The sequence below is a fragment of the Onychomys torridus genome, chromosome 10 (genome assembly GCF_903995425.1).
Source record: "Onychomys torridus chromosome 10, mOncTor1.1, whole genome shotgun sequence".
NCBI lineage: Eukaryota > Metazoa > Chordata > Mammalia > Rodentia > Cricetidae > Onychomys > Onychomys torridus.
The window spans coordinates 13,846,824-13,873,668 of record NC_050452.1 but is presented as its reverse complement, the minus strand read 5'-3'; the positions used below and the strand labels follow the sequence as shown (position 1 = coordinate 13,873,668).

General features: G+C 41.5%; 1 protein-coding gene across 2 annotated transcripts; it reads left to right on the top strand.

Annotated features, from left to right (window-relative positions):
• Positions 1-14,619: 14,619 nt before the first annotated feature.
• Positions 14,620-26,387, top strand: C1d (C1D nuclear receptor corepressor). 2 transcript variants are annotated; one of them, XM_036201626.1, is made up of 5 exons: positions 14,620-14,702; positions 21,540-21,685; positions 22,715-22,781; positions 23,083-23,138; positions 25,690-26,387. In XM_036201626.1, exons 2-5 carry the CDS (start codon positions 21,548-21,550, stop codon positions 25,852-25,854), a joined length of 426 nt encoding a protein of 141 aa, XP_036057519.1. In that variant the 5' UTR covers positions 14,620-14,702; positions 21,540-21,547; the 3' UTR covers positions 25,855-26,387. The 2 variants fall into 2 exon arrangements, with proteins under 2 accessions (XP_036057519.1, XP_036057518.1); XM_036201625.1 differs by lacking the exon at positions 14,620-14,702 and adding an exon at positions 19,256-19,790.
• The last annotated feature ends 458 nt before the right edge of the window (positions 26,388-26,845 follow it).

Genomic DNA, 26,845 nt, shown 5'->3' with positions numbered 1-26,845 from the left:
TGCATATGCTAGCAGGGTGCGAAGGCGGCAGGTAAAAAGCAGCACTGCTCTCCCTCCAGCCCCTTTGGACCCGAGCTGCCGCCCACTCTTGAGGAGCTCCCCGTCACTCAGTCCTTGCAGGGACCCGGAGGGCTGTCTCTTGGTTGATACCACTCTGGACCATCACAGTCGCCTTCGGCTGTAAATAATTGAAAACCGAACTGTAGGTGTTCCTTGCACTTGTTACAGACCTGGGCACGCAGTTTGGCTGCCACAACAGCTCGTCTCTCTCACTTCTTTTCATTGTGTGTATTTCACCTTAACTGCCCAACATGGCTACTGATACTTCCACCATGGCGCCCACATCTGCCCCGTCAACAAAGTAGGAAAACAAGGACAAAAGACTCCTTGCTGTTTGAAAGACTGTCGCTCTGCTTTCATATTGGTCATAGTGCTATATACATTGTAATGAGACTAAAACAGACCGATTTGTACAATAGCTGACTTATGTGCACACTGTTGGGTTCACTATGCCTGGTAGACAAAGCTTGAGGGCGGAAGGACTCAGTTTGGCTCCTGAATTCAGAGGGTTTTTGACTCTCTTGCTGGAGAAGACCAGGCAGAACAGCAAAAGTCCCTGGCAGCAGGAACATGTGCGAGAGGCTGCTTACACGGAAGCAGTCCAGGAAACAGTGAGACCAGAACCAATGGCCAGGTATACCTTAAAGGGCCCACTGCTACCTCCACTAGCCTCACCCCATTAAAGGTTCTTCCAGCTTTCAGCACGGCGCCTCCAGCTGGGAGGTAGGCATTCAAAAAGGTGACAGGTTGGTGCGTAATCAAACAGGAAGCAGACAACCGGAAGTTCTGGTGCTGAGGCAGGTGGGGTAGAGGAGATCAGGAGATGCAAACAGATCCTGCGACAGTAAGCAAGACAGTCAAGCATGGCTTGTTGGCTGAGTTCACCCAAGGGGCAAAAATCGGGGTGTGATCAACGCACGCTTTTATAGACACTATCTGGGGCTTGGTACCCAATGCTGTTTCTTCATCTTTCCCATCATCTGGGGTTTAGTACCCAGTGTTCCCTTCATCTCTCTCATCATCTGGGAGTACCCAGTACTCCTTCATCACCTTCCTATCATCTGGTACAGACAAGACACAGATGTTCCATGCTTTTATTTCTTCCATTTTGGATCATGTGTATTCTATTTTGTGGAAACCCAGCTCAGTAGAAATATAAAAAGAAACTTGATCTTCTAGCCTAAACTTTTTCTTCTTGAGATTCACATTCACTTAGTAATTTCCTTCAAAGCCTAAGTACTTGTTGTGAGTAGGGCAGTCCCAAGGCAGGCACAAAGCATGGAAGGAACACAGTGCTTCTCAGCTCTGCACAAACTCACAAAAAGAAACGTAAACCAATGGTAGAGCATTCCTGTCCCAGTGGGTGCCAGCACCTGCCCGAAGTCATTTCTGTTGATGACTTAAGTGGGTACATTTTGCATCTATACAGATTTTTTTTTTTTTTTTCTGGCAGAGCCTAAGGACAATGCAACAGAAAACAGTTTTATTCCTCACCTGCCCTTAGGAACAGCCAAAAAGTTTCTGACCAACACCGAGTGTTTGGGAGACATGAAATTGAGTAATACTCATGTGCTGAGACCTGCCTTTCACCATCTGTGCCTGGTGACTTCTGTCCTAGAGATGGGCTTTAGTTTAACTGAATACCCAGGGTGCATTGCCCCCTCGTGGGTGATGTTTGCATTGCAGACCCCTGATTACTAAAAGGAAGTGATTTGGGACCTTTTAAAACCAGCTGGGAAAATCGGCAGTTTAATCCTCAGAAAGCACACAAATCAAACTGAACCCCAAGAAATACATTATCTTAAGAAGAACCTCTCCCCCAAATATAAACGCATGAAAAAGCCCTCTGTGTACATAGCATCCGTGCTTGTTTGGATGCAATGAGATTAGTGAACAAAAGCCGCATCATTGCATCATTACAGCCACTCTGGTTTCTCACACCAGGAACGATTTCTTCCCAGGGAAAAGACTTGGCTTTGATTTCAAAGCAATTAATTGTTTTACAAAATAAGTATCATATCCTTCACCTCCCACCACTCCTTTGCTTGGAAGTTCTGCTTTTAGTGACATGTCCTTAAGTAAGGACTTCTTCACACCATCCGTTACCTTCCTGAAAAACGCTGAGATTTCTCCCCACCTTTCTTCCTTCAGATTTCCATGGGAGAGAGCCGTTATTCTTTAGCAAGCTTGAATAAAAGCCCCAACTTGCCCTGCAGTGCTGTGGACCATTCGGCTCAGACAAAACCCACAAACAGCCTTGTAGTCAAAAAGACACAGTTCTCCCTCCCACAGGAGGCTGAAGACACTCACATCTATCTGTACCATGTCTTCTTCACTGTTCCTTCTTTATCACACCTCAGCTGTTCGTAGCCAGTTGGATGTCAGCTCTGGAAGATATCTCAGAGACACTGCTTCCAGTTCATGTCTGCAGACAGACCCTGGATCTGAATCTCACGACCTCTCAGAAGGTCTGCATTGTTTTGAGGTGTGCTTTAGCCCTCTGAGAACCAGGAACCTCTTGATTCAGGTAGGTAGAACCTGAGAAAAGTGCACAAGCAAAGCCAGCTGACTGGCAAGAAGGGGAGTGAATAAGCCAGGTAGCAACAGGAGCAGTGCGCTGGCTCTCTCCACCCACAGATAAGGAGGTGTCTGGTCTGCTGATCCCTTATCTGGTAGGAGATATCATTCACACTCAGAGTGTCTGTCCTTGTAATAGGGAGATTTGGATCCTGTTAACTCCTGGTTAGACCCACCCCTGACTGAAGCAAGACTCTGGAACAGTGCTCTGGCCTAAAGCTCTGCCTGCCCAGCGAAGGGGACCCTGGACTCCCAAGCTATCACAGTACACAGCTCTAAGCAGGCAGATTAAGGAAGGCTCCAGTAGTCTACGGAAGCACTTGGAGCCTGAATGAAACTTCCGGGTCTGCTCAGTGAAGTTGTAAACAGGAGAAAGGACATGCTTCTCGTTCATTTTTTTTTTTTTTCTTCTGTTTAGGTTACTGAAGCTGAACATGCCACAGAGGTGTCAAGTCAGGGGAAAATTGTTGGCCTTTCTCTAGAGAGACTTAATAAGAATCTCTTCCAAGCTGGTGGTGGCCCACGCCTTTAATCCCAGCACTCGGGAGGCAGAGCCAGGCGGATCTTTGTGAGTTCGAGGCCAGCCTGGTCTCCAAAGCGAGTTCCAGGAAAGGCACAAAGCTACATAGAGAAATCCTGTCTTGAAAAATAAAAATAAATAGATAAATAAAAAAATAAAAAGAATCTCTTCCATAAAGATAATTATGGTTCAGACATGTGTCCCCAAAGGTTAATGTTGGGGAGGTGCTATGGCTATACAGGATAGTTTAACAGGAACCTCTAAAAGGTGGAGGCATCCAGAGTGCAAATGTCTCCAGGAAACTCAATGCTCACGGCAAGAGCAGCCTGAAGCCTTGGCACCAGGAAAGCAGCTTCCTAAAGACATGATCCTCCCAGTTCTGATAACTTAGCTCATGGATGATTTTCATTTCGTGTTTCTGTGTTTCTTTCATCTTTCCTATAAGTAATAATGATCCTACTGGAAAGGTTGAACAAAACTAAGAACAGTGTTTTCAGTAATTTACAAACCAAAGTAAGTGACTCCTACAATATGGGATCACTATAATGAAGTACAAATGTAAAGAGAAAATATGGAATTTTTGAGATACAGAACAAATTTGAAATATAGTTAAATGACAACTATTGACTTTCAGTTTTTTGATTTTTAAAAAACTTAATACAAAATTTTTAAAATTTCTAAGTATGTGCATGTGTCTGTGAATACCATTGCCCGATACAGCTAGAAAGTGGCATCAGATGTCACATCTACTCCAAGAAGGCCACACTTCCTAATAGTGCCACTCGCTGGTGACCAAGCATTCAAATTTATGAGCCTATAGGGGGCAATTCTTATTCAAACCACCACAGGCGGTATGGTCTTGTTGGAAGAAGTGTGTCACTGGGTTTTGAGCTTTCAAAAGCCCAAGACAGGGTTGGGGATTTAGCTCAGTGGTAGAGTGCTTGCCTAGCAAGCGCAAGGCCCTGGGTTCGATCCTCAGCTCCAAAAAATTAAAAAAAAAAAAAAAAAAAAAAAAGCCCAAGCCAGGTCCAGTAATGTGTGTGCCCTCTCTCTCTCCTGCCTGCAGATCTGGTTGTAGAACTCTCATCTACTTCTCCAGCACTATGTCTGCCTGTGTGCCACAGTGATGACAATGGATTAAACCTCTGAAACTGTAAGCCATCCCAATTACGGGCTTTCTTTTGTAAGAGTTACCCTAGTCATGTGTCTCTTCACAGCAATAGAAGACTGACTAAACTAGACACTGAGGACACAGGAATGGAGTAAGGCTGCTTGTGTGTCCTGATGCTGATTCAGTGACAGTGTGTCTGTCTCATCTCGGGAGAACTTTACCGCAAGACTTCCAACATTGACTTCTTTCCTTCAGCTAGGTCCCACCCCATAAAGCTTCCAATAGATTCTTCCTTCCTTCCTTCCTTCCTTCCTTCCTTCCTTCCTTCCTTCCTTCCTTTCTTTCTTTCTCTCTCTCTCTCTCTCTCTCTCTCTCTCTCTCTCTCTTTCTTTCTTTCTTTCTCTCTTTCTTTCTTTTTTTCTTATTTATTTATTATGTATACAGTGTTCTGTTTGCATGTGTCCCTGCAGGCCAGAAGGGGGCGCCAGATCTCATTACAGATGGTTGTGAGCCACCATGTGGGTGCTGGGAATTGAACTCAGGACCTCTGGAAGAGCAGTCAGTGCTCTTAACCTCTGAGTCATCTCTCTGCTTCCAGTAGTTTCTAATGGTATCATCAGCTGGAACTAAGCCTTTTAACTCATGAACTTCGGTGGGACATTTAAGATCAAGACCATAATACTCTGTCTCTGTAGGATCATTGCTTCATGTTTATACATGTTTAAAAAATATACACAAGCAGGGCACTGTGATGCATGCCTATAATTCTCAAACTTGGGAGGCAGAAGCAAAAGATCACGAGTTCTGGGCCGGTCTGAGCTGTATAGCATTACACCACTCTGTGTCACATCAAACAAAGCCACAGACATATAGAAAGACTACACCCTGAGAAATGTGCTAAGCACGTTTTCATGGACACTTAATCCTAATCCTCAGAAGGGCCTCAAAGGCATGTAATGATATTGTCAGGATTTTAGAGGTCAGGGAATAGAGATGATTAAGAGTTTAAATGATTCAATCAAGACCATAAAGCTGTTAATAGAACATGGGTTGGAATGCAAGGAGTCTGAGAGTCCAAGATTCCCACTCTTGTTAGTAATTACTTTCTTTATCAAACTTAACATGGAAGTTGTTGAGGACTTTTCTTATTTTCCTAACTCTCATTTTAGAGACTGGAACTTAGGGCTTGTGGGATGGCTCAGACCAGACAACCCAAGTTCAATCCTTAGGATTCTTATGGTAGAAGCAGAGAACCGTCTGTCACACGTTCTCTTTGATCCCCACAGTCACATTTTGACACATGTTACACCAACACACATACATAATAAAATAAATTAATAAGCGGATGTTAAAAAATTTAGGGCTGGTGGCTGGAGAGATGGCTCGCAGTTTTAATAGCGCTGGCTGCTCTTCCAGAGGTCCCAAGTTCAATTCCCAGCAACCACATGGTGGCTCACAATCATCTGTGATGAGATCTGGCGCCCTCTTCTGTCCTGCAGGGATACATGCAGACAGAACACTGTATATAATAAATAAATCTTAAAAAAAAAAAATCAGCACTGGAGAGATGGCTGGTGGTTATGAACACGTTCTCTGGTGTCGCAGAGAACCTGAGTTCAGTTTTCAGCATTCATGTTGGGCTGCTCACAACTACTTATAACTCCAGCCCCCAGAGATCAGACACCCTTCCTGATCTCATCAGACAGCTGCACTTACATGAATACATCCCTATGTAGGCACACATGCATACATATAATCAAAACGATCTGCGTTCCAGAATACACTATTTTCTTTGCGGGGGGGGGGGGGGGGGCTTGATACAGGGTTTTTCCTCTGTGTTGTTTTGGTGCCTGTCCTGGATCTCACTCTGTAGCCCAGGCTGGCCTTGAACTCACAGAGATCCGCCTGGCTCTGCCTCCCAAGTGCTGGGATTAAGGAGGTTTATTTTTAAAACTATGTGATGATGAACCTACATTTCCTGCTGCTTTATTTACTACTACTACTACTACTACTACTACTACTACTACTACTACTACTATGGTTGCTCTCCATTCACCTACAGGTGGTTGTCTGGACTTTAGTCAGTGTTTTAAGAAGCAAAGATGGGTAGAAACAAATGTCACTGGAATAGTGATGTGAGACCCTGGCCCTCCTTGGCAAGTTCTGTCATAATCAGTTCTCTAACTACAAAGCTTCTGAGGACAGCTGTTGAAAACATGGCATTGCTGCTTTGTGGTCTGAAGCGTGACCCGAATTAGTCTTATTCAATAAAACCCAGAGTCAGATATTGAGGGTGAAAGCTGATAGATCAGAGCAGCAGAGCAGCAGCCACTAGAGACTTCTTACCTCTATGGAATTTCAGACCAAATGGGACATCCTGTCTATGAATCCTCAGACTGAATGGGCTCTAGATCCTGTCTCCACCTCCCTAGTGCTGGGATCAAAGGCTTGAGCCTCCCAAATGTTGGGATCAAAGGCTTGAGCCTCCCGAGTGCTAGGATTAAAGGCGTGCACAATCACTGAAGGGCTCTGTTTCTCTTTTAGACTGGATCAATCTCACGTAGCCCAGGGTGGCCTTGAACTCCTGATCTTCCTGCTTCCTCCTCCCAAGTGCTAGGATTAAAGGTGTGTACCACCTCTATGGTTAACTAGTGGCTAGTTCCTGATCTCCAGGCAAGCTTTCCCAGATATTCCTGTGTTTAATTTTAGAATCCTTCGGCTTCAGAGCACCCAGCCTGGGACAATTCCCTCAAACAAAACAATTGTTAAATACTCATAAGTGCAACAAGAACAGTCTCCTGGGAGGCCTGTCTAATTGAGCCATTAACACCCAGGCAGGAGCAATCTGGAAGCACTTGATCTCACTCTTGTAACTCTCCCTGGGCACACCAGGTCTGTCACAAAAGCCTCATAAGCACCCTATGCTTCTCATTCCTTAATTAAGATCTTGCAAAGTTTACGATATGATTATGATTCAGTCAAACAAAAGATGAACGGTGCTTTTCTTTACACTCAGCCTGGCTTTCCCATAGAAAGGATGGTGGTTCCATGAAGTGGGAGAAAATAGTGTCTCCAGCAGCCCCTTTAAACTTCTAAAGGAGAAAGTATCTAAAAGTATGGGGAAAAGTTTCTGTTGTTTAAACCGTCCCCTTTATGGTCCTCTGTTACTGAGGCTGAGCAGGCTAATACATCCCACGGATAGAGGGTTGGCTTTTGAATTGTGGATATTAACTTAGTTTTATTAGGACAAAACTCCTTAATAAGTCAAGGACAATCTGTATATTTCTCAGAAAGAATGTTTCTCTAAGTTGGACTACCTCTTCATTGTGGCTGGGCTCACAAATTTAGCTAGGGGGATGGGCTATGAGTCAGCTGTTAGTTTGGGCTGATATAGATGGGGACAGCTGGACTCTTTTCCATGTTTCCCACTCTGGCACAATGTACTAGTGGGACCTGTCCTACTCATGGTGAAGATAGCAGCCCAAAACATCAACCCTGATTCATAAGCCTGGACCCTATCCGCTGTGATTTCAAGTAGTCACACTCAGAGTCAAAGGTTTGCAAAACACATTCTGCCTCTTGGGAGGATCTGTCACATGGTGAAAGACAGTCATTGAAAGAGCTGAACATGTATTGTTACCTAAATGTGGGGGGATTCACTATGACTGGGCCTTGTAATGAATACAGGTGCCATTTATTAATCTAGCAACTGAAGAAAGGTGTTTGTGGAGGGTGAGGAAATGCATGCATGCTGCAGACATACAGAAGAAAAGACCCTCTGCAAGGCAGAGGGAGACCCAGAAATCTAAAACATCCAAGCACATGCCTTTAAAACTCAGCAGTCAGGAAGCAGAATCAGGTGGATCTCTATGAGTTCAAGGCCAGTAGGTCAATATAGAGTTCCAGGACAACTAGGGCTATATAGAAATACCCTGTCCAGGGGAGGAGAGAGAGAGAGAGAGAGAGAGAGAGAGAGAGAGAGAGAGAGAGAGAATACATGTGAAAATGTTTTCATATTCTTGAGTTTACAAAATACATGGTCTACCTTATAGCATAAAGTGTAGGAAAATATTACTGAGAAATGTAGTCCTTCCATCCAACATTAGCCTTTTAGCCTTACTGATAATATAGAACTAAATCCACTTGTGTGAGGACTAGAAAAAAAGCTAATTTGTGGGGTGGGAAACTGAATAAGACACATACAATGTTTTAGAAGGATTCAAGAGTAATTTGTAGTTGGAGAGCTTCTCTCCAGGTGCCACCAAGCCCTGTTAGTCCGACAATCTACTTGTAAAATAAACACATAGACATTTATATTATTTAAACTGCTTGGCCATTAGCTCAGGCCTACCATTGTCTAGCTCTTACTCTTATATTTAGCCCATTTCTGTTAGTCTATACTTTGCCACATGGCTTGTGGCTTACCGGTTGTCTTTACATGTTGCTTCTCATGGCAGTGGCTGGCATTGTCTCCTCCAGCCTTCCTGTTCCCAGCCTCCTCCTCTTCCTTGTCTCGCCTACCCTATCCTTCCTGCGTGGGTACTGGCCAATCAGCACTTTATTTATACAGAGTGATATCTACAGCAGTAATTGATATGCAATTTTATTGTACAGTTATATGTCATTTAGTAAAATTTTGTATTCGCTAGAATTATAAAAGCTTTCTAAGTAATTGAACTCACTTATCATGAATCTTAGGTCCAAGTCAACATGGGGGTCTAAACCATACTTTCAGATTCACCTACAAGTTGCTTTCATGCTAAAAGCAGTCACTTAACTAAACGTCTGTGCGGCCTCTTCCCTTCCACCAGCAGCACTGGCCACTCGATTTCTTTTAGGGTCATGGTTCATGTACAAAACACTTATGCTCTTGGGGAGTTTTCATGGGCACGGGATGCTTAAAGAGAAACTAAAACCTAGAGTGAAGGGGTGCCCCTGATTCCCTTAGGCATACTCAGTACCTTCTGAGGGTTTTGTAAAACAGTCTGCCATCCATGTCTTGGAAATATCACATATTTACACACTTTAGAGAACATTGGGATTGTTTGCAATAATAAAAAAACCCTGAAAATTATATTCATGTTTTGAGGACTTACTCAATGTTTCTAACATGAAGAGTATCAAAGCAAGACAAGTCCATATATTCCTAAGCAACACACAGTGGCTAAGGGCCGGTGAGTCCCATTATACCTGCCACTCCATTGTACTCTCAGTTTCTGGTGTACTTCCACACTCATCATTTCCCTTTAAAACAGTTCCCTTGACAGAAATAAAAGTTTCTCATTTTGTCATTGTAATGTTGGGTGACACATCCTGATTTTACAGTCTCAGGCACAGCGTATGTAGCTGCATCTCGCACATTGCTCACACTGCTGGTGACATGCAACCTTCATCTCCTGGAATAAGGAATAAGGATTTTCAGTTTTTCTTCTTTAGCATCAGTTCAGTTAATTCAGAGTGGTCTTGACACGGAAATGGCAGATTTGCAAAGATAGTATAGACCCACTTGAAATAGAAGGGTTTGTGCTAATTAATACATATATTTATTTCATGATGTCAACAAATGGTTTCTTGTTTTGCTTTTGGATGTTGTTAGGTAGGAACCATCCCATGAGATCTTTAAAAGAAGTATGGCAGCCCTCCTACCTCTTATTTTTAGAAGTAAGAACTCTCAGAGAATCCAGAGTTCACTGATTGACTAGAATGGCTGATCAGCAAACCCCGAGGATCCCATCTCCATTCCTGTGTTGAGATTACAGGGATGAGCCACTGTGCCACATGTTTCATGCAGGTGCCTGGTATCGAAACTCAGGTCCTTATTTTGTCTGCAAGCATATTACCAAATGGACAATCTTCTCAGGCCCTAAAACCAATTTCTTTGCAGTAAAAAATATTTATTTTTAATGATTATTTTTCTTTTTGTTGTTTAAAATGTTATACATGAAGTTAAAAGCACTTGCTGCTCTTGCAAAGGACCTGGGTTTGATTCCCAGTACCCACCTGGCAGCTCACAACTGCCTGTAACTCTAGATCCAGGGGAACTGATGCCCTCTCCCAGCTTTTGTGGGCATCAGGCATGCATGTGGTACACAAACATGCAAGCAAAACACTTATACAAATAAAAACAAAAAAAGAACACTTAAAAAGTTTTAAAAGTAAATAAATAAAAAAGAACTTCATACATGCATATAATGTTTTGATGAAATCCACTCCCCATTCCACCCTTCTTGCCCCTCATTTCTGTTCCTCACAATTTCTTGTGCTTTTATTTGCTGTGGAAAATTCCTTTACACTGTGTGAAGTATGTCACTGTGATTAGTTTAATAAAAAGCTAAATGGCCAATAGCTAGGCAGGATTTTCAGAGAGAATGCGGGTGGGACAGAGAAAGACTTGCTACATTTATTTGTAAATCCACAGAGCCCAGTTGGTGCTGCCCATATGTGATTGAGTATAGGCCATCTACTGGAGCATGGGCAATGTCTTAAGGGCCATATACCTGAAGAAAATGGACTCTCCCCTTCCCACAGCCATCAGTTGCCCATAGCTCCCTAACTATGGGTGCAATTTCCTGACCTTTCTTTCTCCCATGCTGGGATTTATCTTGCTTGATCTTGAAAAAGAAATGTGCATTTGATCACAGTCACTGTAAACTCATATGCAACTGCCTTTCATATGCAGACAACATTATTTCATTGCGGTCATCCACTGCCTATGGATCTTAAAAGCATTCTGCCCTCCCCCCACCAACACACACACACATTCCATGATGATAGCTGGCCTCAAACTCACAGAAATCCACCTGCCTCTGCCTCCTGAGTGCTGGGATTAAAGGCTAGCACCATCACCGACTGGCTTGCTACTTTTTTTTTTTTTAAAGACCAGTAGTATTTGGTTTTATCATAGGTCCCTGGGCTGTATAGCCTCAGGTTCTTGGTCATCCAAGCAGTGTCAGATATGGGTTCCTTCTCATGGGTGGGCCTTAAGTCAAACCAGAAATTAGTTGGTTCCTTGCATGAACTTTGTGCCACCATTGCATTAACGTGTCTTGCGGCCAGGACACCCTTGTTGATCCAAGGGTTTGTGGCTGGGTTTGTGTTTAACATTTCCTTTTGGTAGTGTGCAGAATGCCTTTCTGTACCAAAGACACTACAACATAGGAGTGAAGGCTCTATGTAGGCACCAGCTTGATGTCCAACGAGTTGTGTAGATATCATTTTCAGCAATGAGGCCTTGCCATCAATTTGTGGAGAGAAAGCTATAGTCTTGGCAACAGCCTGAGTTGTTTAGGGATTCCCATGAGATTCCTTTGGCCAACAACTCAATTAGATGTAATCCAATCTTGGTACTGGAAACTCATTTGGTCACAAGAGATGGTCAGCTGGGATTCTGTCTCTCTATTATTTGATGATTTCATTTAGATCACTGTGTGTGTATGTGTGTGTGTGTGTGTGTGTGTGTGTGTGTGTGTGTGTGTGTGTATTTTAGGAATCTTCTGTATTAGGTTTCCATACATCTCCTCAAATGGCCCTTAACTTTGGATATCTCTCCCTGTATTCCCTCACTCCTTCCCCTCTTCTCTCCCCCTCCCCTCTTGACCCTCCCATTCCAGCCCCTAATACCCACCCATAACTATCTGTTCTATTTTCCTTTCCTAAAAAGATCTATCTGTCCTCCTTAGTCCCTTACTGTTTACCTACCCTCTGTGGTTTTACGGACTGTAGCTTGGTTATCCTTGACTTTACAGCCAATGTCCACATATAAGGAAACACATACCATGTGTGTCTTTCTGGGCTTGAGATACCTCACTTATGATAATTTTTCTCTAGTATCATTTACCTGCAAATTCCATGATTTCATTTTTTAACAGCTAAGTAATACTTCTTTGTGCAAATGTACCACATTTCTTTTATTTTTTAAAAAATCTTTTACTTTATTTTCAAGACAGAGTTTCTCTGAGTATCCCTGACTGTCTTGAAACACACTCTGCAGGCTGGCCTCAAACTCAGAGATCTGCCTGCCTCTGCCTCCCAAGTGCTGGGATTAAAGGAATGTGCCACCACACCCAGTTGGTTTTTTTCTTAATTTAATCATTCAAAATGGGAAGACCCACTTCTAATTGGGATCATTTAAGGTTGGGAAGATAAACCTTGAATCTAGATCTTTTGAGGTGTGAAGATCCGCCTTTAACCTGGATCACACCTTCTGCTGGCAGCCTATAAAAGGACATAGAAGACAGTTCTTTTCTTTGCCTGCTTGTTCTTGCTCTCAATTGCAAGCCCACTGGCATTAGAGCCCACTTCTTTGGGGTTCTAGTGTATACTGACAACCAGGGGAGACATCCAGCCTCCTGGATTGAACAACTACTGGATTCTTGGATATTCCATTCATAGGCAACCATTGTTGGATTAGCTGGACCACAGCCTGTAAGTCATTCTAATAAATCCCATATATGTATTCACTCTATTAATTTTGTTACTATAGAGAACCCTAATTAATAGAAATGGTATAGCTAGATCTTGAGGTATATCAATTCTCATTTTTTTTTTCCTGAGGAACTGCCACACTGGTTTCCATAGTGGCTGTACAAGTGTGCACTCCCACCAGCAATGGATGAGTGTTCTCCTTACTTCACATCCTTGCAGCATGAGCTGTCACTATATTATTGATCATAGTTATTCTGATGAGTATAAGATGAAATCTCAAAGTAGTTTTGTTTTGAATCCTGATGGCTAAAAATGTTGAACATTTAAGCATTTCTCAGCCATTTGAGTTTCCTCCTTTGGTAATTTTTTTTAGATCTCTACCTAATGTTTTAATTGGGTTATTTGCTTTCTTGATCTCTAGTTTTTGATTTCTTTTTATATTTTGAACATTATCCCTCTATCAGATGTGAAGTTGTTAAAAATCTTTTCCAATTCTGAAGGCTTCTGCTTATCCGAATGATAGTGTGCTTTGCCATACCGAAGCATTTCAGTTTCATGAGGTCTCATTTATTAATTGTTGATCTGTGTTAATGGTGTTCTAGAAATTGAGAATGAAATTTAGAAACTTTCTCTCTAGTTTCTCATTTGCTACAACACTAGTGACATGACACGAACAGGTTATAGATTAGTTTAGAGAGGCTGGAGAGATGGCTCAGTGGTTAAGAGCACCCACTGCTCTTCCAAAGGTCCTGAGTTCAATTCCCAGCAACCACATGGTGTGACTCACAACCATCTGTAATAAGATCTGGTGTCCTCTTCTGGCCTTCAGGGACACATGCAGGCAGAATACTGCATACAAACTAAATAAATCTTAAAAAAAAATAGTTTGGATATTGAACTCATGCGGTCAGTATGTATGAATTGAGTATCAGTTGTGTGCAGTGGGATTCTATAATTGTAATGTCAGTAGGAAGAAAACATGGGAAAATCCTGCATAGGAGGTTTGTGTAGAAATCCAAGCTTGCTGTCCACTTACAAGCTGCAATTGCGTAATATTTTGTTTGTGTTCTGTCAAATAAAGCTTGCCTGGCGACCAGAGGGCGGAGCTAGCCACTATTTAACCATAGATGCCAGGTGGTGGCTCACACCTTTAATCCAAGAATTTGGGAGGTGGTGAGAGGAATATATATAAAGCTTGTAGAGACAGGATCTCTCGGTCCCTATTCGGTCAGAGGATCCAGAGAGATAAGAAGTCCTAGTGGCTGCTCCTTTGCTTCTCTGATCTTTCAGGTCACTACCCTGATATTTGACTCCTGTTTTTTATTGATGAGATTAAATAGATTCATGCATCATGGAATAGTTACAGGGCAGAAAGGAGGAGGGTGAGACGTTTTCCTTTTGGGCACGCAGTTGGCCATGGTTGGGGTAAGGAGGGAGTGGTGACTAATTGAGGTTCCCTGCTCTCAGGTCACTTTAGCTTGTGTGATTGACGTAAAACTATTCAGCATAGTCAGGAATGGTGGCACAGCCTGTAACCCCAGCACACGTGAAGTGTTGCGGATTCATATTACATGAGACCCGTTCAAAGACAGAAACAAAAGAACAAGATCTGGGCTTGTACTTTGCATATGTCCGCACCCTCATTAACTTTTTTTTTAAATTGTATTTTCATTGTCCAGGCATCTGGAAGCTCGTCAAAAAGCTTAATCTGAGCTCTGGACCCAGTTTCTGTCATGCGAAATACCTGAACAAAGCTGTCGGGAACATCAACTAGCATCTGGGGTAGGTGAGAGCCGAAGCCTAATCTACTCCTCCCTCTCACTTCCCACCCGGCGAGAAGCACTTAGAACCTTCGCTCAGCTTCCCGACGGGACGGAGGCGGGGCGAGCCAGGGGCCTGAACTACGCACGCGCCAGACCCGGAGCCACGCACGCGCGGCAGGCGGAGGCAGTGTCATGGCGTCATCACCGTGCGACCTCCTTCCGGGAGACGAGCGTCCACGGTGCTGAGGTATAGTGCAAAGCTGGGTCCCGGCGATTGTCGTGCTCCTCTAACGGTCCCCTTCCCGCGCCCCGGGATCGCGTCCGTCCTGTGGCCGACTGGGAGGAGGCAGCGTGCCCCGGCGCCGCTGGCGTGGCCCCGGCAGTCCGCTGAGCCTGTCCGCGCGGCTCTCAGGCCCTGCCTTGCTTTGGACCCTGGTTTCTCGCTCTCTCAGTCCTGCCTTTTTTGCTTCGATTGTTAACGTTTCCCGTTAAGGGTTGAAAACCCAACGCCATCGGTTTCTGGCTAATTTCAAATCTAAACGGAGAAGGTGGAAAGAGTGATTTTTTTCCCCCCACGCAGTGTTTACTGTCTGCCCAAGATCGGAATGCTTACGGTGGCACGGTGTTAGCTCACTTGAGAGAACGGCTTAATTTTATTTTTCTCTTTTTGACACTGGGTTTCTCTGTGTAGCCCTGGGTGGTCCGAAGTCTCTCTGTAGTCCAGGCTGGCCTCGAACTCAGTCCCGCCTCTCTCTGACTCGCAAGTGCTGGGATTAAAGGCGTCCGCCACCGTGCCTGGCCAAGAACTTTCTGCTGTAGTTGATTATGTCAAGAAAGTAATTTTTCTTTATAGTCTGGGAGAAGTCCAGCGTGACTCAAATTTCTGTTAGAAGAAAGGTTTAATGACTTAAAATTTGTTGGCTACAGTTTATTTTTGGCTTGGAAAAGGTGTATTTGCCCAGGTGTGATGTTTGTGGTTTAGTTATTAACCTGTTTGGGCTAAGAGTACACAGAACCAAATATCTTTTTTTTTTTAATTTAAAGATTTATTTATTTATTTATTATGTACGCAGAAGAGGGCACCAGATCTCATTACAGATGGCTGTGAGCCACCATGTGGGTGCTGGGAATTGAACTCAGGACCTTTGGAAGAGCAGTTGGCGCTCTTAACTTCTGAGCCATCTCTCCAGCCCAGAACCAAATATCAACCATACACTTTTTATTTATAAATAACTAATTAGGCCTTTCTAAACTTTAGAACACTACTCGTGGTTGGTAGCATCGACAGGCTGCATTGTTTTGTTACAAGATAAGATGACAGTGTGAACAGTCCTTTTAAAAAAAGTAATAGAAATGGATACCTCAAATCAGAGATGTTGTAGATGCTTTCCAATACCTATAGTGATACAGTTTTCTCTTAATTGCTTTTAACTTTTTAAATTGCTATGCATATAACAGTAGCTACTGTTTCCAAGCATTTAATCATATATATAATATATATATATATATATATATATATATATATATATATTCTACATTGGATTAAACTTGGTTATTTTCATTTTCATAAAGCAATAACTAATATTATTAGCTAATGTTTTGAGTATTAATAGAGTGCAGCTTTAAGAGTTTTACCAATATTACTTACTTAATCTCCATCACAACCTTATTATTATCATTTCTTTAATTGCAATCAACAAGTTCTATGCTTTGGAGAAGGTAGTTTTTGCTGCTTTTAACTTTAATTTTGAACTCACTGAAGTAAGCATTGAATAGAATTTGTTTCCAGCGTGACCCCAGTCTTAAGCTATTTCCTTATTGTGTTTAAAAACTTTCTATTCATTGATGTGTATGATCCCATGGAGCTGGAAACCAAACTTGGATTCTCTGGAAGATAAACAAGTGCTCTTAACTGCTGAGCCATCTCTTCAGCCTTGTAATTCATGTGATTTTTTTATTCCTGGAGTTTTTGATTGTGTATTTGTGTGTGATGTTTTCCTCCATCGTTGTCCACTTTGTTCATTGAGTGGCACTCCACAAGGCTCTTAGTGAACCTGAGACTGACTGACTTCAGCTAGTCTAGCTAAGCTGCTAGGTGAGCCCTGTTTCTGCCTTCTGAGTGTTGGGCCCCCTCCATACCTGCCCCACATTTATGAGGGCGCAGGAGATCTGAATTCCAGCCCTCAGGCTTGGGGCGGGGATAGGTGCTTTATCCACTTAGCCATTTATCTAACTCCTGTGATGTGTTTTTAGAGGTCATGAAAAGGAAGCCTTATATATTTTTTGGATTTTATTGAAAATTACAGCTAACACTGGCAGAATCACTGTATGACCGAGACAGTAGCATTTATTGAGAACTTCTATATATGTTTCACCATTATTTTCTAAGGCACTGCTGTATAAAACATAATTATAGGAGTAGAATTATGGTACTCAACCTGCAAATAGCGCTCTTGTTCCAAACATCAGTCAAGTACATGTTGGATTTTCCTTCTCTCACTAATGTAACTATGTGGAACTAATTGCTTTAGCAATGGAAACAGGTTCCAAATATACATCACCATATATTTTTCTCCTGAATTCATGTAGTAACTTCTAATATCTGTAAGTCCAAACTGAGACATGATAAGATTCTCCAAACTTGGGTCCCAGTTTGTGTGTGTGTGTGTGTGTGTGTGTGTCTGTGTGTCTGTGTCTGTGTCTGTGCATGCGTGCACGTTAATGATGTGTGTTATGGTGCTCATGATGATGAGCACTATTGGCATAGATTCAAGTGAGTCTTGTGATCTTGAGGGTAAATTACATAATATGGAGTGTACTTCTTAAATAAGTTACATGAGATATTCATCACCTCATACTCTGGCCTTGTACCAACTTCGTTTTTCTGTTCATTTATTCCTTTAATGACTTTAAATACCATCTGTTCATTGACTACTCCCCTCAACCCTAGACTCCTTATACTTAGCTTCCCACTCAATACTTTGATTTGGACAGACATCTGAATACTGTTCTATTCCCACAAGCTTGCCCATCTTGATTTAGGGGAGATTTTTTTTTTATAACAGGTCTCACTACCTAGTCTAGCTGGCATTGAACTCAGGATCCTCTTTCCTCAGATTTCCAAGTGCTGGGATTCTAAGTGTGCACCACCATGTGAGTCATTCGTCTTAGCATCTCCACTCTTCTGGTTGTTTTACCCTAGTCTCACAACCCACCAACAGCCCATAAGTGGATTCTGCTACCTTTTCCTACAAAATCCAATCCAAACTGGACTGCTGTTCTCCACCTTCAGTTCCTTCTGCCTAGTTAAGTAGATAGCTGGTGCTGTTATTTCATCTACACTAGTTCAACACCTCCATAGTCTCCTAGATTTCCTCTGTCCTGTACAGCAGCCAGAGTGGCCCTGTTAAGACCTAAGCCAGAGGATACCTCTCCTGCAGAGAACTTTCATTGTTTTACTTGCTGATCTCTTCCCTTCTCGCCCTGCCACCTCTCCCAGTCAGTTGTGTTTTCTAATATATTCATTAATCCTTTGAGAATTTCATACTTGCACCCAGTACATTTTAATCATCCTCATCCCCATCCATCTCTCCACACCTCTCAGACACCCCCTCCCCTGACTGTCAGTTGTTTGAAGGGTACTTTAGCAAGCGTTCTTTCCTGGGATCCACAGCTGATTCTGTCTTGGATGACTGGTCTAGCTCGGGAATTGTGGTAGTGTGAGGGGAAGATAGGAATTAAGGCTGAAGGACGAGATGGCCAGACTTTGAAGTTGCTTTCCTGTTTGTCCTGAAAGGGTAAGGACTCATTGCAAGGCTCAGGGAGGCTGAACATCAATATCTAGTTCGGGCACTGCGGTGAAGACTCCCTTCCTGTCACGGTCCTCTGCTGGTTTTGTCTCCTTGACTCCACTCTCAAGGGTGCTTTCTTGAACACGGGTTTGCTTTCCTCAGGTCTTGTTATGTCTGCTATCCCCCCGTGTTATTGTAACTTTGTGTTTCTGTGATTATTTGATTATGTGGTTTTATCTGCACTCACCACTAAGCACCTTATGGACACTAGTTTCTTAAGTAAAGGAGTAAGTGGGATATATTGTTTATGCTGCTTTTCAGTTTTCATTCCTGACTTACCTTGGAACTCTTTCTGAACTGGACTTCAGTGCTTTTTCACTACTGCGCAGTGCTTTATTGGATGATACAGCATCATTTATTTAGTCAGTCTATTAGTAGGCATGCATATTGTTCGTTGTTTTAAGGTTTTGAGAAATACTGTAGTGGATGCACATTAACATTTTGTTTCATGTAAATTAAATGTACATTTCTGAGAAGTAAATTTACTGGGCCAAGGAACATACATATATGGTTTTGAAATGGAGTATCAGATCCAAAAGATGCTTAATTAAATCAAACTGCTAATGGTGAAAAGGGCCTGTTGGTGGCCACTTTAGCTTACATTAGATGCTGTTTGACACATGAAAAATGACATCTTGTTTTCCGTGGTTTCCTTGGTGAAGTTGAGTAGTTTTCTTTGGTTATTAGTCATCTAGATTCTTCTGAGCTGAAGGACGAGAGGGCCAGACTTTGAAGTTGCTTTCCTGTTTGTCCTGAAGGGGTAAGGAGCCATTGCAGGGCTCAGGGTGGCTGAACATCAGTACCTAGTTAGGGCACTGCGGTGAAGACTCCCTGCCTTCTTCTTTGTCTACTTTCTTTGGGGTGGTGTATAATTGCTGCTTGTTTTTAAATTGATTCGCAGAGGCTCTGTTTCCTGTTGTGCTCAGGTTATTTCTTTAGTATTTTATTTGGACTTAGACCTGATCTATGTGTCAGGTATGTTTCCTTAGTATTATATTTAGAATTGATCTGTATGTTTTCACATGGATACATTTTAAAGAATCAGGTAAATATAGAAGGAATTGTGATATTTTGAGGTTGGAGGTGTAGCTTAGAGGAAGGGTGTGTACTTAGCATTGTTAAGGCCCTTGGTTCAGTTCCCAAGCAGCTGCCCTGTCCTACCCACTGAAATTAGAGTGTCTTAAAGACATTCTGTGTATGGTCACATGTTGTGAAATGCGAGCCTTTGTTGACAGTGGCAGATTTGTGAGTGGTGTTGAGCAGCTGTGCAGGTGTGGTGAGCACCTCCAGCCTGTCCCTCTGTCTGTGCTAGCTGTGTGAATGTTCCAGGCTCACCTCCTCTGGCTCACTTCTCTTCATCCTGCAGTGCACAGCTGAATCTGTTCCGGACTCAGTGTGTGATGGCCTGCTGTCTGACTTCACTGTAATAATCCACACAAATCCTTGTTGTGCTCTTCAATTTATGAAGGCTGCTTTTTTAAAAAGTAATTTCATGTTTTTAATTACCATGTACTTCAGTTTGTGTCCTTAAATAACAGACATCATATGTCTGTAATACCATTTCCATATGCAACACAATTATCCATAATTTTGATAATGAACTTTACAGATCATTAGACCAACTAGATTATTTCATGAATGAAAAATTGGAAGCCCAGAGAGATTTAGTGATTTTTTTATATTTCCCCAGGGAAACAGAGTCAGCGTTCCAGCAGGCAGCATTGAAAGCTAAAGGGTCTGCTTCCACCCCCCTCCCACCAACCTGGTACCCCCCCCCACCAACCTGGTGCCACCCCCCCAAACCAACCTGGTACCATCCCCCAACCAACCTGGTGCCACCCCCCCAACCAACCTGGTACCCCCAACCAACCTGGTGCCACCCCCCCAACCAACCTGGTGCCACCCCCCCAACCAACCTGGTACCCCCCAACCAACCTGGTGCCACCCCAACCAACCTGGCACCCCCCCAACCAACCTGGTACCCCCCCAACCAACCTGGTGCCACCCAACCAACCTGGTACCCCCCCAACCAACCTGGTACCACCCCCCAACCAACCTGGTACCACCCCCCAACCAACCTGGTACCCCCCCAACCAACCTGGTACCCCCCCAACCAACCTGGTACCACCCCCCAACCAACCTGGTGCCACCCCCCAAACCAACCTGGAACCACCTCTCCAAAACCAACCTGCTGTCACCCCCCACAACCAACCTTGTACTATCCCCCTAAATCAACCTGGTACCACCCTCCAAACCAAACTGGTACCCCCCTAAACCAACCTGGTACTGCCCCCCAAACCAACCTGGTACCACCCCCAACCAACCTGGTGCCCCCCCCCCAACCAACCTGGTACCACCCCCCCAGACCAATCTGGTATTCAGCTGTTATTAAGATGCTTAAGGATATAAACACATATAAATTTGAACTTGAAAAGTAATTTTAGTGATAGTTGATAAAGATTTTTCATATCTAGGATTTGTTTTTTAAGTTTAGTACAATGAACTGTCAGAATGACACCTAAGTTTTTGTTTGTTTGTTTTGGTTTTTCGAGACAGGATTTCTCTGTGTAGCTTTGCACCTTTCCTGGATCTCGCTCTGTAGACCAGGCTGGCCTCGAACTCACAAAGATCTGCCTGTTTCTGCCTCCTGAGTGCTGGCATATTAAAGGCATGCGCCACCACCGCCTGGCTGACACCTAAGTTTTAAAAAGCTAAATAAAATAAATTTTCAGAGAAACTCACTTTGTTGATTTCTTCAGCAGACGTTAGAGGATTTGTTTATCAGACTTTCAGCTTTAAATAAATTTGCCTTCAACAGAATGCTTTTAAAAAATATAGCTTTGTTTCCCCATTTATTTTTATTTCTGAGATGGCAAGACTGGCCTTGAACTTAACCTGTAGCTGAGGGTGACCTGGATCTCCTCATCCTCTTGCTCCACTTCCCAAGTGCACGTGCCACTGAATCTGAGTGAACATGGGTTTTGCTTATTGATATATTGTATTAGAATCATGTTTTCAGAGCTTTGAAAATCTCAAGGGCTTGATATGGCCTGGGTGGATTTTTTCCTCCTTCCCAGGAAAGAGGCGCCTTTTAGGAAAAGGTGCTGGATGGTAGCTGTTCAAGACTTGCCTGCCAAGATTCACTTGCTAACCTTACTCAAAAGTAAATGTACTTTTTATTTTCTTTCTAAAGTTCTGTCTCCAGTATGAATTCTGAGAACTTCTTTTTTCAGTTGTTGAAATGGCAGGTGAAGAAATGAATGAGGACTATCCCGTAGAAATTCATGAATCTTTATCAGCCCTGGAGAGCTCCCTGGGTGCTGTGGATGACATGCTGAAGACCATGATGTCTGTCTCTAGAAATGAGTTGTTGCAGAAGGTATTTTGTTGTTGTCTTTTGTTTTCTGAGACAGGGTTTCTTCACTGTGTAGCCCTGGCTGTCCTGGAGCTCACTCTGTAGACCAGGCTGGCCTTGAATTTACAGAGATCTGCCTGCCTCTGCCTCCAAAGTTCTGGGATTAAAGGTGTGTGCCACCATCGCCCAGCAGCAGAAGATACTTTAAATGTGTTTCCTGAAGATGAATTTCATAAGACAGTAACATGTGGAAGAAACAGTTGATTAGCACTGTCCATGTCTTCTTACTGGGGTTTCAGGCATAGACGTGTTGGAGTATATTTGTCTAGAATATCCTGCAAAACTTTTGCATTGGGAATTTAATTTTGGAAAGCAAAGATATGATAGCATTTTTTTTTTTTTTTGATGGAATCTATCTTTGACCTTTTAAATATTGTAATAATATCAAAGTTTCTAGAAACAATGCAGTACAAAAACAGTAATGAAATGACTTTGAATTGCCAAAGCATTTTGTTCTGCTTCTTATATGTAAGTGAACCATGTACAATGCTTATGTTGAGTAATTACTTTTGACATAAAGGCCTAGATTATAACTCTGAAATTGATATAAATTAGAAGAATTTTTCTCAGATTGTAGAAATTCCTTGTTTAACCAGAAATGATACCCTGAAGTGAAAATTTTTAGCAAAAACAAAACAAAACTGCACTGATTATATTTGGGTGTATGTATGTCTATACAAATACATGTAAGTTTGCAGTAGCGACTGATGAATATGAAGGCGAACAAGGAGGGGTATATAGGAGGGTTTGGAGGGAAGAAAAGGAAGAGAGAAGTGTTGTAATTAAAATACAATCTCAGAAATAACCAAAAAGAATCGCTGGTCTAAGAACACATTTTTGTGCAAATTATTTCTAGATCATTTCATTATTGGATTAAAGGAAGTGAGAAAAACATGCCTTTGATACCTTGTGATTGGGAAAAGTTTAAAGTATTATCTGTTGGTGTTCAGAGTTTGTGTGTATCTTTCATTTTCTTGTCCCTTTCTGTTTTAGTTGGACCCACTGGAGCAAGCGAAGGTGGATTTAGTTTCTGCATACACATTAAACTCAATGTTTTGGGGTAGGTATGTTTCTATGTAGTTCATTAGAAAGTATATTATTATGTTAAGGGTGATTTGTTTTTAAGAGCTATCAATGAACATAAAATTATCCTTTTTATCAGTCAAATTTATTTATTTTTTTTATGTCAGAGTACAGGATGCCTGTGAGCTACATACAAACTTAATAATTCATAGAGGTTAAATAATTTGAAATTGAATTAACTATGCAACTTTCCTTGTTTGAGTAACTAGGATTTCTTTTAGTATAACACTCTTACTATTATATATACCACTTTATTTAATGTGATCTTTCTCTTATAGTTTATTTGGCAACCCAAGGAGTTAATCCGAAGGAACATCCAGTGAAGCAAGAATTGGTAAGACATCTGTGATTTATCCCTATTTATAGGTCTGTTGTATAACTCTGGAATTTCAGTCATATGGCCATTATCACTGATTAGGGAGATCAGAATTATAGCAGAATGGCATAATTCTCGTAATTATTTATAACTTTCATATTATTTTTCCTATAAATTCTTAAAAATTTTATTCATCTCCAGGGCTACTTAAGAAAAAAAACTCTTAGACAATTCTTAAAAGTGTATTCCATTTGATTTACTAGCAAAGATGGGGAAATTTCTTTCCTACCTTTTCAATTCCTCCATTAACTCATTTTCTCAGCAGTAAAGAATTCAGTTCAGCAACAAAGCTAAAAGCTTTTTTGGCACCAGCTATATGTATACTGTCCAGTAATTCTGCATCAGTGACATATTTACAGCCCATAATAAATCTTCTGCATTTGTCTCTGTATTCCATTTAGATGTGTAAGTACACTAAGTAAGAGCTAATATCTTGGAGTTTTTGCTGACTTCAAATATTAAATCAAATCATCCAATTCAAAGGAGAAAAATAGAAATCAAACATAGTTACCTTACTGACTTGGCTTTATGAATAAGAATTTTAATGAGTTTATTCTTTGTGCACATAAAATATAATGTACATATATATGCAAAACACACTTGACATTGTATCCTTGTTTTCAAGTCTTTTAGTAGCCAGTGAATGTGTTATTTATATCTTAGTAAAGCACTTAAAAATAAACTGAGTAATTCCGGCTTCTTTATTAAAAAATGTATAGACCAGGATATTTTCTTCTTTTAAGGTTATTGAGGGAAAAATAACTTTATACTTAAATATACCAGTTGTGAAAAAATTTTAAAAGAAAAGCATAAAGGAGTATCTATAGATTTTATTTGACCAACGATACTGGCTTTAAGAAGTGCAGGTCATCTTTTTAGCTTTCTGATAGTGTCCTTTTAAAAAATGATTTTTCGACACAGTTATTTACAGTACTCAATATTGTGTTTGTAAAAGGATAAGACCATTTGTCTTCATTCTCCTTCAGGGTCTACTTTATGGAGAGCACATTAATTTTCTGGAAAAGGATTGGCAAATAAAAAGCATTCTTAAGTCTATTACCCTTTTCTGACCTTGCAACAGACATTACTAATTGATCACAGAATTAGAGGAAATCTATTTGCTATTTGTCATATGCATCACAAGTGATAAAATAGTCACCTTATTCATCCAAGGATAATTGAGTGCCTACTAAGAACTAGGCATCATTTTCACGTGAGGTGATGCCTCAGAGAAAAGGCTGAGGAATGTGGCAGATGCCACACCCAGAATGAAGGGAAACACTGTAAGATAAATGCTGCATGTACTGACTGTGCAGGACACTGAAAAGGTAGTTTATGGGGAAAAAGGAAAAAGCGGAGCAGGTATAGCGAACTGAAGTGCCTGGGTAAAGTTCCAGTGTTGGTGGTGAAGACAAGGTTGACAGTTGAGCAGACTGGAAGGCAGTAGCTGGACGGATGTTTGTCAGCAGAGCAGTAAGCAGGGCGAAGGTCCCAGGGCAGGGCGAGGGTGGATGTGCTGCCTTGTAACGGTTGTGGCTCTTGCAGGAGAGAATAAGGAGCCAGTAGAGGACTTTGAGCAGTTACTCAGTTTTGATAATGAAACACTTGTCAGGTTTAGTATTTTACCATGTATGTTCATCTGTTTTATTTCAGTGAAACTTGTTTTTGAGTAGTAATCAGTCATTTACTATATTTTATGGTTTTCATCAGCTTTATTTCACTATTTGAAGTATAAGATTTATTTATTCTGAGTAATATTCTCAGGAGATTTAAAGTGGTCCAGAAACCTACTATGTTGCTTAACTTTAAAGTCTGTATTTTAGAAAATTTCACATACTTTCCAGTCAAAATTATGAAATTGAATAAAAAGCTCTCCCATTTCATTCTACCTATTTTAATTGTGACACTAGACAGTAACATAAAGTAGATATAAATACTGCCTCACCCATTTCTGTTTAGAAAAATGATGGGAGAATTTAATTTGTTGATGTAAGTGTAGAACTCAGATTTTAGAATTTACTCTTCAGATACAAAATAGTTAAAATGAGAATTGAGGTTAATGTTAATCAAAACAATAGAGCTATATATAAGGCAGGTATTATTCAGTGCTATCGTGATACCCTCATGCGAGCCTTGCGTGAGCTGTCTCTGGAAGAGTCCAGAACACTTCTAAAATATTTGACTCTTTGTTGTTGCTGTCTTTAGACAGGGTCTTGTGGAGGTCAAGCTGGCCTCAGCCTGGATGATTTTGATGTCTTGATCCTCCTGCTTCTGCTTGCCAAGTGCTGGGTGCACCTCCATGTCCACTGGAGGGAGTTTAAAGTTTGTCTTTCCCTAGACTCTCAGCTCTGAGAAAGCGTGGGGTGTGTTCATCCTGTTCATTTGCACTCACTGGTTCCGTGGACTTAATGGACAATAAATACTCACTGAGAAAGAGGATAATAAAACCTAGCGATAGAGAACAGCTCAGGAAATCATTGCCTTTTATTTTTTTCTTTTTATCTCTAAGGAAAGAATCAGAGTCTACATGAACAGAGTCAAAGAAATAACAGACAAGAAAAAGGCTGCCAAGCTGGATAGAGGTGCTGCCTCGAGATTTGTCAAAAACGCACTCTGGGAACCCAAACAGAAAAACACACCAAACGTTGCTAATAAAGGAAAAAGTAAACATTAACTTTTTGGTTTTGATGGACATGTTTCCAAAAAGTACATCGTTTTTATCAGTTTACAAAATAAGTAGTTATGTGGCAATGTGAGGTTTAAATGGATTCCTTTTTGAATTCATATATAAATTTACACATTAAATTTGTGATACTGAATCTTTTTTTGCTGAGAAAGACTAAATTGTCCTTATTGATTTTCATATAGAGCATCATGTTTTTAATATTGTAAGATATTCTGTAAACAATTGTGAAATCCAAATGTTCTTTGTAAACATTTGTAGTGTTTTAAATGTATAATGAGATTATGAAGTGTGCTGTCTATGTACTGGAGTTATCAGGACATCTGTTTCCACTAATGATGATAAATGCAATGACTTAAATACCCACTTTGTTTTCTGTTTAGTTAGTTCAACATGTTTCTGTGATTTTTGGAGTAATTGCTTTCTTGATATTCAAAGTGAAGAATTGAAACCTTAAGGCTGTGCTTTAAGTCTTCATGTTCCATTTAAAATAAAACATTCTCATTACCACTGGTGGAAACTGAGTTGTGTGTCCTGGCTGGCTTTGGCTTGATTCCTTCCTGATGAAGTCGTAGCTATGTGGCTCACTTGTTTCTTGCTGTACACAGAGAAAGTGAACATGTTCTCCAGATGAGGAAGGTAGGCGTGAGAAGCTCCTTCCAATAGACAGCATTTATGAGTCATGCTCCTCAGTTTTCTTTTCTCACTCTGAGATTTTTTTGATTATATATTTCTTAGGCCATATGTACTTATGAATATTTTGAACCAACTTTCTTTATTAAGTACTGCCCCTTAGGCACAGGAGGAATCACTGTGATTTATTTACTCAGCTCTGAGAAAGCTGGGGGCATCAAATATCTAACTGAGTAGAGAATGTATTTACATTCTTTTTTATTTTTCCAGAATATTTGTTATGGAGAATTCTACTTATTAAACTGTTTTAGGGGGCTGGAGAGATGGCTCCGAGGTTAAGAGCAGGGGC